At 42.9% G+C, this 13,014-nt stretch overlaps 1 protein-coding gene across 1 annotated transcript in view; it reads right to left on the bottom strand.

Annotated features, from left to right (window-relative positions):
- Positions 1 to 9,535, bottom strand: part of LOC118782867 (Down syndrome cell adhesion molecule homolog) — a 94,758-nt gene extending 85,223 nt beyond the window's left edge. Inside the window, exons 1-4 of the mRNA XM_036536476.1 lie at positions 9,358 to 9,535; positions 8,312 to 8,590; positions 7,433 to 7,708; positions 5,504 to 5,800 (exon numbers count right to left, since the gene is read on the bottom strand). Coding sequence (XP_036392369.1) covers positions 5,504 to 5,800; positions 7,433 to 7,708; positions 8,312 to 8,590; positions 9,358 to 9,535 — 1,030 coding nt within the window. The remainder of the gene's footprint in view (positions 1 to 5,503; positions 5,801 to 7,432; positions 7,709 to 8,311; positions 8,591 to 9,357) is intronic.
- Between the last annotated feature and the right edge of the window lie 3,479 nt (positions 9,536 to 13,014).

Genomic DNA, 13,014 nt, shown 5'->3' with positions numbered 1-13,014 from the left:
GTGTTTCCTGGCTGATGTGTAGTTAGCTTTACACCACACATATCTTGAACCAAAAAGTTCCACTTTAGTCTCATCAGACCACAAGACCTTCTGCCATATCTTTGTAGTATCTCCCAAGTGATGCTTTGCAAAGTCTTTACAGGCAAACGTGTGCCTTTTTCCCCAACAAGGGCTTCTTTCTTGCCACTCTTCCATAAAGGCCATTTTTGTGCAATAGCTTAGAGATTGTTGACCCATGGACATAATTTTCAGTTGCAGCCACTGACCTCTGTAGCTTGGTTAGAGTGACAGCTGGCATCACACTGGCATCACTCTCTCTTACAAGTGCCATTCTTGTTCAGCGACTAAGTTTAGGGGGGCTGCCTGCCCTAGGCAGTGTGGCTGTAGTTCCTTATTTCTTCCACTTCTGGATGATGGACTGCACTGAGCTTCCAGGTATGTTCAGGGACCTTGAAATGGGAATGGGAATATCCTTCCCCAGATTTGTGCTTTTCCACAATTGTATCCTACACTTGTTTTGAATGCTCTTTTCTCTTCATTTTGGTTTTTTTCAATGGAAAATCCAACCATACTGCTTGACTTTATAGAGAGGGAAGGTATTTATGCTCATGAAGTAATTCAAAACAGGTGATCCAGTAATTCCCTGCACAGGTGGAGGCCATCAACAAATTGGATGACAATATCTTGCACCTGAGCAAGGTTAGCCTTATAATTTCAAAGGGTATGAATACTTTTTAAATCTCAAAGTTTTAATTTTTTTTTCTAAATTTTTGAAAGGTTTTACACAATTCTTTTTTATTTGTCATAATATACAATACTGTGTAGACCAGCTGGAAAAAAATCTTACTTTAATATATTTTAAATTTGGAATCTAAGACAACAAATTGTGAAAACAGTACTGGGGCTGAATAATTTTCCAAGGTACTGTATACTGTATATATTATATATCAATGATCAAAACATTTTAAATAATAAAATATGTTCAACAGAATTACAGATATCCTCAAATGAACTGCATATATTGTGTATAAAATATAAAACAGATGAACCAGATGGGCTCCCCCTCTGAGCCAGGTTCTGCTCAAGGTTTCTTCCTGTTAATTGGGGAGTTTTTCCTTGCCACTGTTGCCTTAGGCTTGCTCTCAGGGGGTCTCAGGCCTGGGAACAATGTAAAGCTGCTTTGTGACAACTTGTGTTGTAAAAAGCGCTATACAAATAAAATTGAATTTAATTGAAATTAAAATATAATTAATTTTTACATTATATATATGTAACCCACAGAAGGCATAATTGCCACCAATAGTTAAGACCAGACTACGCCACTCCCAGTTATGCGGGTGGGAGACCCTCTTAACAATAATGACCAGGTTCCCCGACCCCAGGGTGTTACATTGAAAGAACTAACAGAGGTTTAGGTATCAAAAGGTCACAATTTTATTATACAAAAATCACTAAAAACATACTTTAAAACAGGATACAGTAGTAGGCTATAGGTCAAATAGAGTGTGATGCCATAAATTTACACTTAATTGTTTCCACCCCAACAACTTTGGAATCACTAATATCACAGTCAAAGAACCTTTGTCCCAAGATGATGGTATAGGCAAAGTACAATCTAGGCCATACCATTATCCATGTTTAGTGCATACTACTGGCTATGGTAAACGAAACAAACAAGAAAAAAAAACATATAATGCAAACAAAAAAAAAAAATGAGAAACAAACCCAACTATAAAATAAATGCAACAAAAGCAGCTGAAGTAAGAGCAATGAAGGAAAAATAAATAAATATCAATTCATCTAATACTAGAAAAACAAAACAAAACCCACAACCAGTAGAAATGTACACAAGATGCGTAAAAGGATGTCGGCCTGCCGACCCACAACCCACAATGCGCCCAGAAGGAATGTTGTACCCCCCCCCCCCCCCCCCCCCCACAGACTCAGGCTAAGATATAATATTGCACATCCCCAATAAGTAAATCCAGCTCTAGTCACAGTAGTTTAATTGGGCAGGTGCAAAACACAAGCACAAATAGTCACAACTACTCACAGTGCACAACCTCCATATCCAATTAAGTCACAAGATCACACAATAAATTTAGAATATCACTACTCACCAAGTCTATACTCAAGCTTATTGCACCACCTCACAAATGCTATATATCTACTTCATCACAACTATTTTGCTTTAGGCTATTGCACCACCCCACAAATAATAATCACTGTTCACAAAGAGTTTTGGTTTTGTAATAAGCACCACCCCATACGCTGTCAATAACACCAGCTGCAAAGAGCGACCTACACATACAACTAGGAAGCTCTATCAGGCCTACGCAGGCAGCACAGGTTTGTCGGGATACGCTTCACAAAGAAAAACCCAGCAATTAATCTTGTCAGTTGAACCACAGCATCTTAGCTGACAGTACACTGTAGAAAATTTAAAGAAACTATACATGTGGGAAGAACAGTGGCAGACGCCACAGCTTTATTGCACTTGCCTTCGTATATAATATCAAGCTGGTACAAACCACGGAGGAGCTGCCGCATGGAACATAGCAATACTGAGACGCGTTTCTTTCAGCAGCCGATGCACATGGCAAACTGCACAGGTGTAGTCTGAGTATCTGACGCCGGACGTAATGTTGTGACCTATAACCTTGTGGCAGAACACCTGAGGGGATCTTTTTGACACGGCCCTAGTGTCCTACCTGCTACATATATATATATATATATATATATATATATATATATATATATATACACACACAGATTGAGGACCTCTGGATTAAAACAGCCTGCCATAGATTTTAATGTAGACATACACACCACATACAAAAGTCCCTACCCCCTGCATCACACAAAAAACCACACATATATACACATTTTTATATAAAACAATACATTTTGTCAGCTTCTATTTTCTACAGAAATATATATTGTCTACAGATACGGAGAAAGGACTTCAGGACTTAAAGCTGCATGCCAACAGGCCAAAATACACAGGCATGCAGACCAAACTTCGAACAGGTATAGCTAAACACAACAAGAACAGAGATACACCAGCCATGGACTACTCACAGGAAAAACTGCAAAGGAAGAAAGCAACAGAGACAGAGAAATCAGGATGGACACTGTTGTGGTGGAATGTATGGTGATATGATCAAAATCATTTCAGAAAAAATTCTTGTGTGCACCCTTCACAAGTGGAATATTATTCCCCAAAAAGGAAGCTGTGGCTGTCATGACACGTTTCACACATATTGTATACTGTAACGACAATGTACCTGCATGAGGAAATCATATTTTGATTCCCATGAAGCACAGACAGAATGTACTCTGTTCGTGTGTTGTTGCACTATGAAGACACATGGGATGTAGCTCCATAAGAGGGACAAAACCCAGGGAAAGCATTTGGTTGGGTATGAACAGACACACTGACATTGTGTCTCAGCGAATGAGAGAGACAGAGAAAGTGGTAGGGAGAGTGAGCAAGCCTGAGTGTGAGTGAAAGAACAAGATGAAGAGTGATTAAGAGTAAAAGAAAGAGATGTAATCTCTTTCTGTAGTAGAGTGAGTGAGTTTGGGCAGATTGTATAAGGGCCCAGAAAGTCAGCTGCTTTTTCAAGTGTCTTAACTTACAAAAGAACCAGCAAGCTTGGAATTTAGGTTTGCTTTTTACTGCAATCACTACTGATCTGGACATCTGAGAGAAGCAAGAAAACAGAGACTCCAGCAATTAGGGGTGCAACGAATAATCAACATAGTCGACTAAAATCGATGACCAAATTAGTTGCCAACGAATTTAATTGTCGATTGACATCATCGCATGTGTTTTTTGTGCTGACTCGGAATGCTCAGACATGTAGCCTAAACCGCGTTGCTTTACTGAACAATAGAGATGGCAACACCTTCACAACCAAAGACCTCAAAAGTGTGGCAGCATTTCACTGAACCCTTTTGCACATAACTTATTTTTATGCTCTGTAGCGCGCATGTTATGTTACATACTGTAGTTTGTCATGTTTTCATTAGTGTTATTAAGCTTCTCATAGTTTTCAGTTAGCATTTGCTATATTTTTTAATGTTAAATTGCTGTTTCCTCAAAGCTAAAATTAGCTAGAATTTTTCCAATCTAGTTTTCTAATCACACTGGTTTTAGCATATGCTCTAAACGGCAAATCACACCGGTGTGACCCTACGCGCGAAAGGGTTTACTCTGCCAAGAAGGTTGTGAAAGGTAACATTTGCAAACCTGACCTTGCCTGGCATGGGAGCACATCAGTTATGCTCGAGCACATTGGCTCTCTGGATGATGAAGAATCGTCTCGTTAAGTTAATTAGCTAGCTAGCATAGTCAATGTTAAGGTTAAAAGCCATGTTACTTTACGTTATGAGCTGTAACATTTTCTATTTTGAAATACATTTTCTCTTGATCAATAAATTATTGATGACGTTGAACATACAGTGTAGCAAATAATAACCTCTTATTCACAATGATCCTGTTCACATTCCAAACGTGTCCTAACTTTACAATGTTAAATCAGAGCCCGTCTCTGCTTAAACGTTGCATCGTTGTCATGGCGACTTTTATGGCTAGAGATAGTGTTGCTGCCGAGTGCACAAGTTTAGAAAACACCGGAGAATTTGATACTTTCTAAATCGCGAAAGACTTCTACAACTCGTGTCTATGCATGCGTGCCCAATGTGGGTTGCATTCGAATTAGTGATGTTACGTTCGCGACCCATCCGAGCGCTTTGAACGGCTCTTTGGTATGAACGAAGGGATCCAAGTCGTACTTGAGAGCTGTTCTTTTTATTGTTGCGCCCAAATTTCACTGCCTGCCCCAAATTCATTCAGTGTACCATAGCGGTAAAGGAGCAGGAGTTGTAACCAAATGGTTGCTGATTTGATGAGAGAGAGAGAGAGAGAGATTTTTTTCCCCACCCGATTGTTTTGTGGTGGTTATGTTGTAAAGCGCAAAGACACAATGACATCAGGTCTTAATTCGAATGAGTTATGGGTTTGTTGGATCTCCATGGATGGCTTTCTTCAAAGGAAGCAGACTTGTACTCCCCAGCAAGCAAGTGCCCTCACTGAATTAGTCCAACCTCAAGCTAAATTTAAAAAGCGATAGATAAATAAGAGCCATTGAGTAATTGTGTGCTTTATAATCCGAATAGTCCGAATTATTCGTTTCAATAGATTATTCGACTATCAAAATAGTTGTTAGTTGCACCCCTACCAGCAATAATAACATTCAGATTGAAAGAAACAAAGAAAACATGGAGGAACAGGAAGTGGAGAAAAAACAACACCAGGAGCAAAACCTGCAACTGAAACAGAGAAATAAGGGAGGAAAAAAAAGAGCCAAAGCTATCCGGAAATGAGCTTGACTAAAAAAAGGTTAGTTAGCAGTGTTTGAGGAGACACAGATAAGGCATGCATGGACTGAGTTATGTGTGTGGGGTTTTTTTTTGGAGGAGCTGATCTGACAAGCACCTCTTACGTTTATTCGAGCCTGGTAGGAGACCACTCCCGCTGAGTTGTTGCAAGTGCAGCGGTGGACCCCGCCATCACGGACTTGCGTGTGTGAGATGTTCAGGTAGCTCTGCACAGTGCCCTCCATGGTAATGATCTGGCCTATTCGATGGTTGCTGTCCTTCACCACTGGGTCATCGTCCAGGGTCCAGGTGACCGTGGGCAGGGGCGTGCCCTTGACAATGCACACCAGGGACACCACCTCGTTGGGGCTCACGACCTTCTCGCTGAAGGCTGACAGGATCTTTGGAGTGCCATCTGCAGGGAGGGGAAGGCAGAGAGGGAGGGGAGAGGGGAAAGGTCAGTCAGAAAGCTGTCACCATGGCATTGGACAGCTGTGGTCATGTCATCTGAATGCTTGAGTGGCATTGGCAGAACACAACCACAAAAGGAAAAAACTCCACTATTTAATACTTTGCATATTGCGTAAGTGTGAGATTCATTTACTGTGTGTTAGCATTTTGACTTCATTATACTTGTTTCAGCAGTCTATTAATCAGTGTGCAAGCCTTTCTTTTCTACTTTGAAGACAAACTCTTTAACTTGGCACCCTACTTTAAAAATAATGCAGTTTGTAAGGACAGCAACATCATTACTACAAACCGGGATACGCAGGGCATAGACACCTGTCAGAGAAAAACAGGCACACACCTTTCAGCAAAATGAGGCAACCATGTGCAAAGGAGAGGTTTCTGTTTAAGCCCCTCCCCCTTGCCTCACCACACGCTGTTGCCCCCCCCCCCCCCCCCCCCCCCCCCCTCCCGGGAATCAAAGAAAATCACTCTTTTTGGTCCCCAATGAAAGCCCTATGCCAGTGTCAACATCTGTCATTCTGCCTGCTTGTTTGACCGAGTCCCTGTCACTCTGTTCTTTTGGTGGTGGCCTCCTGGATGAAAACCAACTTTATTTTCATAGAAAGAAAGAAAGGGAGATAGTGAGGGAGAGCAAGATAGAGAGTGAGAGAGGGAGTGAGGGAAGGTGAGAGACAGAGGCAAGGAGTGAGGAAGAGGGAGGGAGAGAGAGTGTGAAAAGGGAGGAGGCAGGCTTTGAAACCTTGCCTAGCACTGCACTCTGATTACCCCCACTCTGTCACATCATTATAGATTATCAATACCCTCTTTATATGGAGGAGGCAGTTGCCCAGGCAACCACACTCAGGTAAGCAATGTCAGGTCGGTGCAGATATTCTAATAATAGCTTACACCTAACCTGCGCTACAGCCATCATTAGCATGCGGTCTCCACGCCGATCGATGGCTCGGGACCCTGTTGTAAAATTGTGGCACATACTGTATGTACATACAAGCTCAGGTACATGTGGCTAACCTGCTCCAACTCCCTGTTGCCGGGCAACAGGATGCAACCCAGTGCCCCCAGAAAAAACTGTCCCCCTTGGTTTTAGTGTTTGTCTGCTGCATCCTGACCAACGAAAGAAAGGGCTTGTCCTGGACCTGGTTAGGCACAAAGAGATCCCCATCTCAGGATGAAGCACATTTTTTTTCTAAATGCACTTATTTTGAGAGGGCCCACTGCATCTTTTATGGAGGCAGTGGTATGCTACTGTGCTCACGGTTTGAGCCTTTCAGTTAGAGATTGCCTGGCGTTTCAGAGATACCAGTAGCTTTCTCCTGCCTGATAGCTGAAGTTAAGCAGTGCACTTTGAATGGGAGATTTCCTGTAAGACCTAGTTGGTTGGATGCAATCTCTTTACTTTCAGCCAAGTAAACTGAAGACCCCCAGTACAGTAAATGGGACACCATGCTATAGGAGGTGCTGTCTTTGGAATAAGACATTAAACTGAGGTCCTGGTTAACAGCGGTCATTAAAGATCCAATACAGTCTCAAAGAACTGGGATACGTCAAGAGACCCAACCAGAATGGGGGAGCTCACCTTCCAGGCTGACCTGCACGAAATCCTGGCCAGACATCTTGCCATGCCGGGCAAAGCACTGGTAGGCCCCGCCGTCACTCTTGGCCATTCCCTCCATCACCAGGTTCTCCTTGTTGTTTCCAGTGATCCGCACGCTGTTGCCGGGGTAGATGATCTCGCCATTGCGGTACCAGGAGATCTCATACTCATCTGAGCCGCTAACACTGCAGGAAAGTGACACCTGGCTTCCTACGCTGCCCTTCACCTTTCGAGGGCTGATCACAGCCTTCAGGGGCTCTGCAACACATTCATATTCATATTTATATTCACAATCACAACCCTTACAAACATAACGGAAACATGCTCTTTTACATCAGAATCAAGGTCTGTGTTTAAACAAGAATGAAATTGGCATTTTGCTTGGCATGTGAATTGCAACACAATGGTTATCACATGTGGTATCACTGTAACTAAAATGGATATTATGTGCTTTTACACATCAGTATTAAGCTCCCAAACTGAAAATTTTGATGTTTTTGAGATTCTGCAGCATTTGATGCAAACATTCAGACTCATATTAAGATATCATCCGATTGTGATGCAGGTTATTAATGCCATCTACAGAGCGCCTTAGATGGAGATGACGCCATTAAAGCAGAATTTCCTGACTCACAGGCACCTAAGAGGTGAAAACAGACAACCCCAGGGAAAAATGGCATGTGGGTGAACATCCCATACACAAAACCAATTCAGATTCAAATGTAAATGGATTTTTCCTGACATTATGCAATAAATAAGAAGCTCTAGTAAGAGACACTGAATGACGTCTCTGAGCATTGATCACTAAACACATCTTTACCCTGGGCAGCTCAAAATCGAGGATGTCTGAGCTGGACTCACGTTTGACCAGCAGGTGGCCAATGACCTCCGCATTGCCGTGGCTGTTCCACACCTCGCACACGTAGCTGCCGGTGTCACTGGGCTGTGTGCTCTCAATCAGCAGGCCCGTCACACTCTGCCGGAACCGGCTGTCAGGCTCCAGGGGGCTGTTGTCCTTAAGCCAGCGGTACTTTGGGGTGGGGTGACCTGACGCCTTGCAGGGGAGCTCCACCCGATGGCCGGCCATGACCTCCCGCCGGTCAAAGCCATCCAGGATTACTGGCTCCCAGTTTGTGGGATCTTATGGGGGGGGGGGGGGGGGGACAATTTATAGTATTACTCTGAAGGAAGAAAGGAAAGGGCAGTAGTGGGAAGACAGGAAGGGGGAAGGGGAGCAGGAGGGGAATGAATAGCAGGGGAGGGAGAGAGGGAGGGAAATGAGGATGATATGAGATGAGGGGGAAGGGGACAGGGATGGAGACTGGGGAGGGGAATGGGAAGGGGGGGATGGAAAATAGGGAGGGGAATGAAGAATAGGGAAGGAAGGGGATGAAGGAGAGGGGCATGGGGAGGAGAATAGAGAAGGGGAATGAATGAGGGAGGGGGAGAGGGAAAGTCAGGAAGAATAAGGTAATGGGGTGGAGAAGGAGGGGGAAAGGGGAAGGGGGGAAGGGACATTCACTCTAAACGCTATGGTGCTTTGGAATTAACTTTAAGGAACACATTTAAGCAAGGGTTTTTAGTCCATCAGATTTTTGGTCCAACAGTTATTGAGATCAACAAAAAACACTGCACAAATTAAAAACTACATATACACTGCTTGTCTAAATTCGTTAAAGGCAACTCTGCAATAAACATTTCACTTTAAGTTCACCGATCACCAAAATTAAGGACATATATTTTGTTTACACAAAAAATACAACATAACACTTGCATTTATTTGTAAGTCAGAGGTGAAGTCAAGGATAAATACTGATTGAATCGAGGGGACATTGCCACAGTGGTCAGTCTGGGAGCCATTCATTCCAGCCAATGGGGAAATAGCAAGCAATGCTAGCCGACCTCACCGGACACAAACAGACGTGCGCTGTTGCTCTGCCGGGTTTCCCCAGTGTAGCGGTGTCGCGTGATGCAGCGGTAGTTATACAATCCATCTTCATTCTGCACATCCAGAATATACAAGGCTCCAGTGGATGTGATGAGAAATCTAGATCCTGAAATATAGAGAGACAGGCCCATTCCCATGTTAACAGATACTCTGAGGCTGTCATTATTTTTATAAGATCGCTGCAATGATGTTTTTATTAAGCTTTTTTTAAATTAAGTTTGCCTTTTCAGATGGGAGAAGCCTAACAGAAATGACTTGTAAATGCATGAAATTACAAGCAAATACTCCTGATGCCAGCAAATAAGCTGTGCTCTCCACCCGACACTGCTGACTGAAAACATTTAGCTGACTCACTGTGCGATTTAAGAAATTTGTACCGTTTTAACTAACACCATATGTTAACTAAATTGGTTCTAAAACCCAACACTTACATGTTTGTACAGCGATGCTTTTTATCATGCACTTCACATGTTTTCAGCACCAACACCAGAGAGCTTATCGCGCCATAACGTTGGAATTGACATAAACGCTTGCGATCAAATCCTTTCTGTGCGTCGCCTGTGGATCGCAGCAGGTGGCAATGCAATGCAATTCCAAGGAGTTGTCAACATTTGTAAGAAATAATGTCTGACGCTACAATCGTATACATGCTTCTATACTGCATGAGGACGGTCTGATGTCAAACCCGTTTGAAAATACAGTTTACACAAGATTTTTTAACTGCGCTGTGGAGGCTACGCAAGGCAGAATCGGCTTTTTTGAGCGGTATTCTCGCACGAAAAAAGAGCTTAAAACCACGAAATGTCTTTCTCTACGTCCCGGAAAAAGCAATCCCAGTCACCTATGGGGTGGGTCACCTCTGAATGGTGTGAAGAGATGTTAGCTACACGCATACTTTTTAGAGTCTAGAACAGGGTCGGCAACCTGCGGCTCTTTAGCCCCTCTCTAGTGGCTCCGTAGCTTTGTCAAAAAAATATGGAAGTGAATAACATTTTTTTACAATGTAAGGATGAATTTAGGCCTACAACAATATTCAAAATTTATTGCGTGATATTCGTTTCGAGAACGATAAAATGACGCATGAACACACACTACGGTAAACAAAGAACAACCGCTTTTGGTGTTTCCTGAAGTCTCGCACAATAGACCAATACTTCCGTGTCGTCACGCAGGGGGGCTGGTGGCAGAAAGTGGCTTTGGCTTCCGTAGACTTTCATGCAAAATTCACGACTTTCTCAATGTTATTAAATAACTTTACCATATTTATATAATGTCGGTGTATGTATACACACACACACACACACCAACATGATCACATGAGTAACTTAGATAGATTTATTTTAACGCGGGTTTTCCCCCATAAAGATAGCTGACCGAATGCATGTGCCAGCCAGCACTTAACAGTCACCGACCGTCTTGGCTAGTTTCGAGGTAAATTAACTGCCTTAGATAAAGCATAAAACTTCACATTGGTATTTCGTTTTTTATTAATATTACACCTGACAGCACAACTCTTCGCTATTACTATTAGGCTACCGTGGATCCATTGATATGTGGCTAAACTGCTACCTAGCTGCTAATTCTAGGTAACATTACTGGCCTTCAGATTCCCCATACAATCATATGGTCTTCCCGAATCGGACACGTTACCTTTACATTTTTTTTTTATTGTAGGCGCACAGAATCGTTACTGTAGACAGATATTATTTAATATACATCTGATAGATCATGTAAAAATGATAAAATGTAAGATTACATGATGATAACACAATAAAATACACTGTCGAGAATGGTCAATTTTCTGTTGGTACTGGTTAGGCTACTGCCTGGTGGCTTTCTGCCACCAGCTAATGTTTGTAAATATAGGAAATGCAAAGGTTAAGTACCAAATAATCATAAATAGCCTACCGCGGCCACCTTGTGGTAAAACATATGAATGAATGCTCATTTAGACCTATTAGCAATGTTGATAGGATAATTTTGACCGATAGGCTGTGGTAGGCTACCTGCATTTAAAGGGCTCAAATAGGCTATTTTTTGCGGCTCCAGACAGATTTTTTTTCTGTCTGGCCAAAAATGGCTCTTTAGATAGTAAAGGTTGCCGAACCCTGGTCTAGAACAAGCATGTCAAGTTCAACTTCCAGGAAAACCAGTCGCATGGAGTGTTTTTTCCCCATCCTTTTCTCTGAATGCCTTAATCAGGCTTTTTAAACATTTAATAAACTGATAAATCCCATCTACACTGCAGAAATATGTTACTGCAGTGTATTTTAGGAAACATGGAGGTGTAAAGGTATACATCAAATTAACTAAATTGGGCCAATTAAGTGTGTGGTGACTGTAGGGGTTGTCAGAGCAAAAACTGGCATAGGCAGCATGTTGTTTTAAGGATTAAGGTTTGTCAAATAACGAGAGCCGTTGCGTTCCAGTTATCACGTTTATTATATAACTGAGCAGAACATGAGGTGCTAGTGTTTTACATGTATACCCTGGCTGCTTCTCAAAGTCAAGGAAGGATCCTTAACGGCTGCATTTCAAGGATGCTACGTCATTGAATCTCACCGAAGGACTGTTCCGATGTCGAGGATCCTTCGAATTCTACCAAGGACTTAGTCCTTCGTTCAGACAATTTTCAAGGATGTATAGCGTGTATCCTCAGCGTCCTTAAAGCACCCACAATCCTATGCGCATGTACAAGAGTCTGTGGAGCAGAATTGAAGGTGAGACCTTTTCAATGACGCACACCTGCACACTCGCTAGACTGTTCCATTATCTGTTCTCCGAATGCTAAGAAGGAGTCTTGCCTAGCCTCTGAAGGACCCGTCCTACCAAGGAAGCATCCTTGACTTTGAGAAACAGATACACTCTCTTCCAAGTCTCTCTTGCACTTCCTATTCCAAGTCTCCGCCAATCCTAGGACTCCCACCAGACACGTGCCTCCTGTCAACCCCAGATACACAACATAGCTACACTCCAACATACATCCTTGGAACATACACTCCCCCCCCTTTTTTCTGATCTCTCCTTTTATCACATTAGGTTTTGACATTAGGTTTTAACAATTCCTATTTGTTTTCAACAAGAACTTTGCAGTCATAACAAAACACACTCAATGCAACCTCTACAGATATAACTTTTCAATGGGTTTACAGACTCTTCCCGACCTGGTGACTGTCAATCCTTTGGGAGTCTGTTTTAGCTGATGTGGTTGTGGTGAGTTCAGAGTTTGCTCACAGTCAATGACTGGGCTTGGTTGAGTCTCTGGTCTTGCAGACTTGCATATTTCAGTCTTTTGAGGGAGAGCCTGCAGATGTCGGCAGTTCCGCCGCTTTTCCCCCACTGCTGGGGAGTGGACCATGTACGACCGCTGAGTGGTGCCCTCCTGCTGCACCAACGATGGAGCAGCCCACCATTTCTCAGAGTCAAGTTTCACCAGGACCCTGCTGCCTGGCTGTAGGACAGGTAGGTCCCATGCCCCGTGTCTCCAGCTGAAGTAAAAGGCTTGCTGCTCTTTCTCTGCAGCATCCTTCTGCTGGATGAAAGACAGGTTTGGCCACTTAGGTCTCAAGTTACAGTCCAGAGTTGGCAGTGTCGTGCGAATTTTCCTGCCCATCAG

This window comes from Megalops cyprinoides, chromosome 9, assembly GCF_013368585.1.
Source record: "Megalops cyprinoides isolate fMegCyp1 chromosome 9, fMegCyp1.pri, whole genome shotgun sequence".
In the NCBI taxonomy this organism is placed as follows: Eukaryota; Metazoa; Chordata; class Actinopteri; order Elopiformes; family Megalopidae; genus Megalops; species Megalops cyprinoides.
Note: the sequence above shows the minus strand (reverse complement) of the source record. Positions and strands in the feature narration are given on the sequence as shown.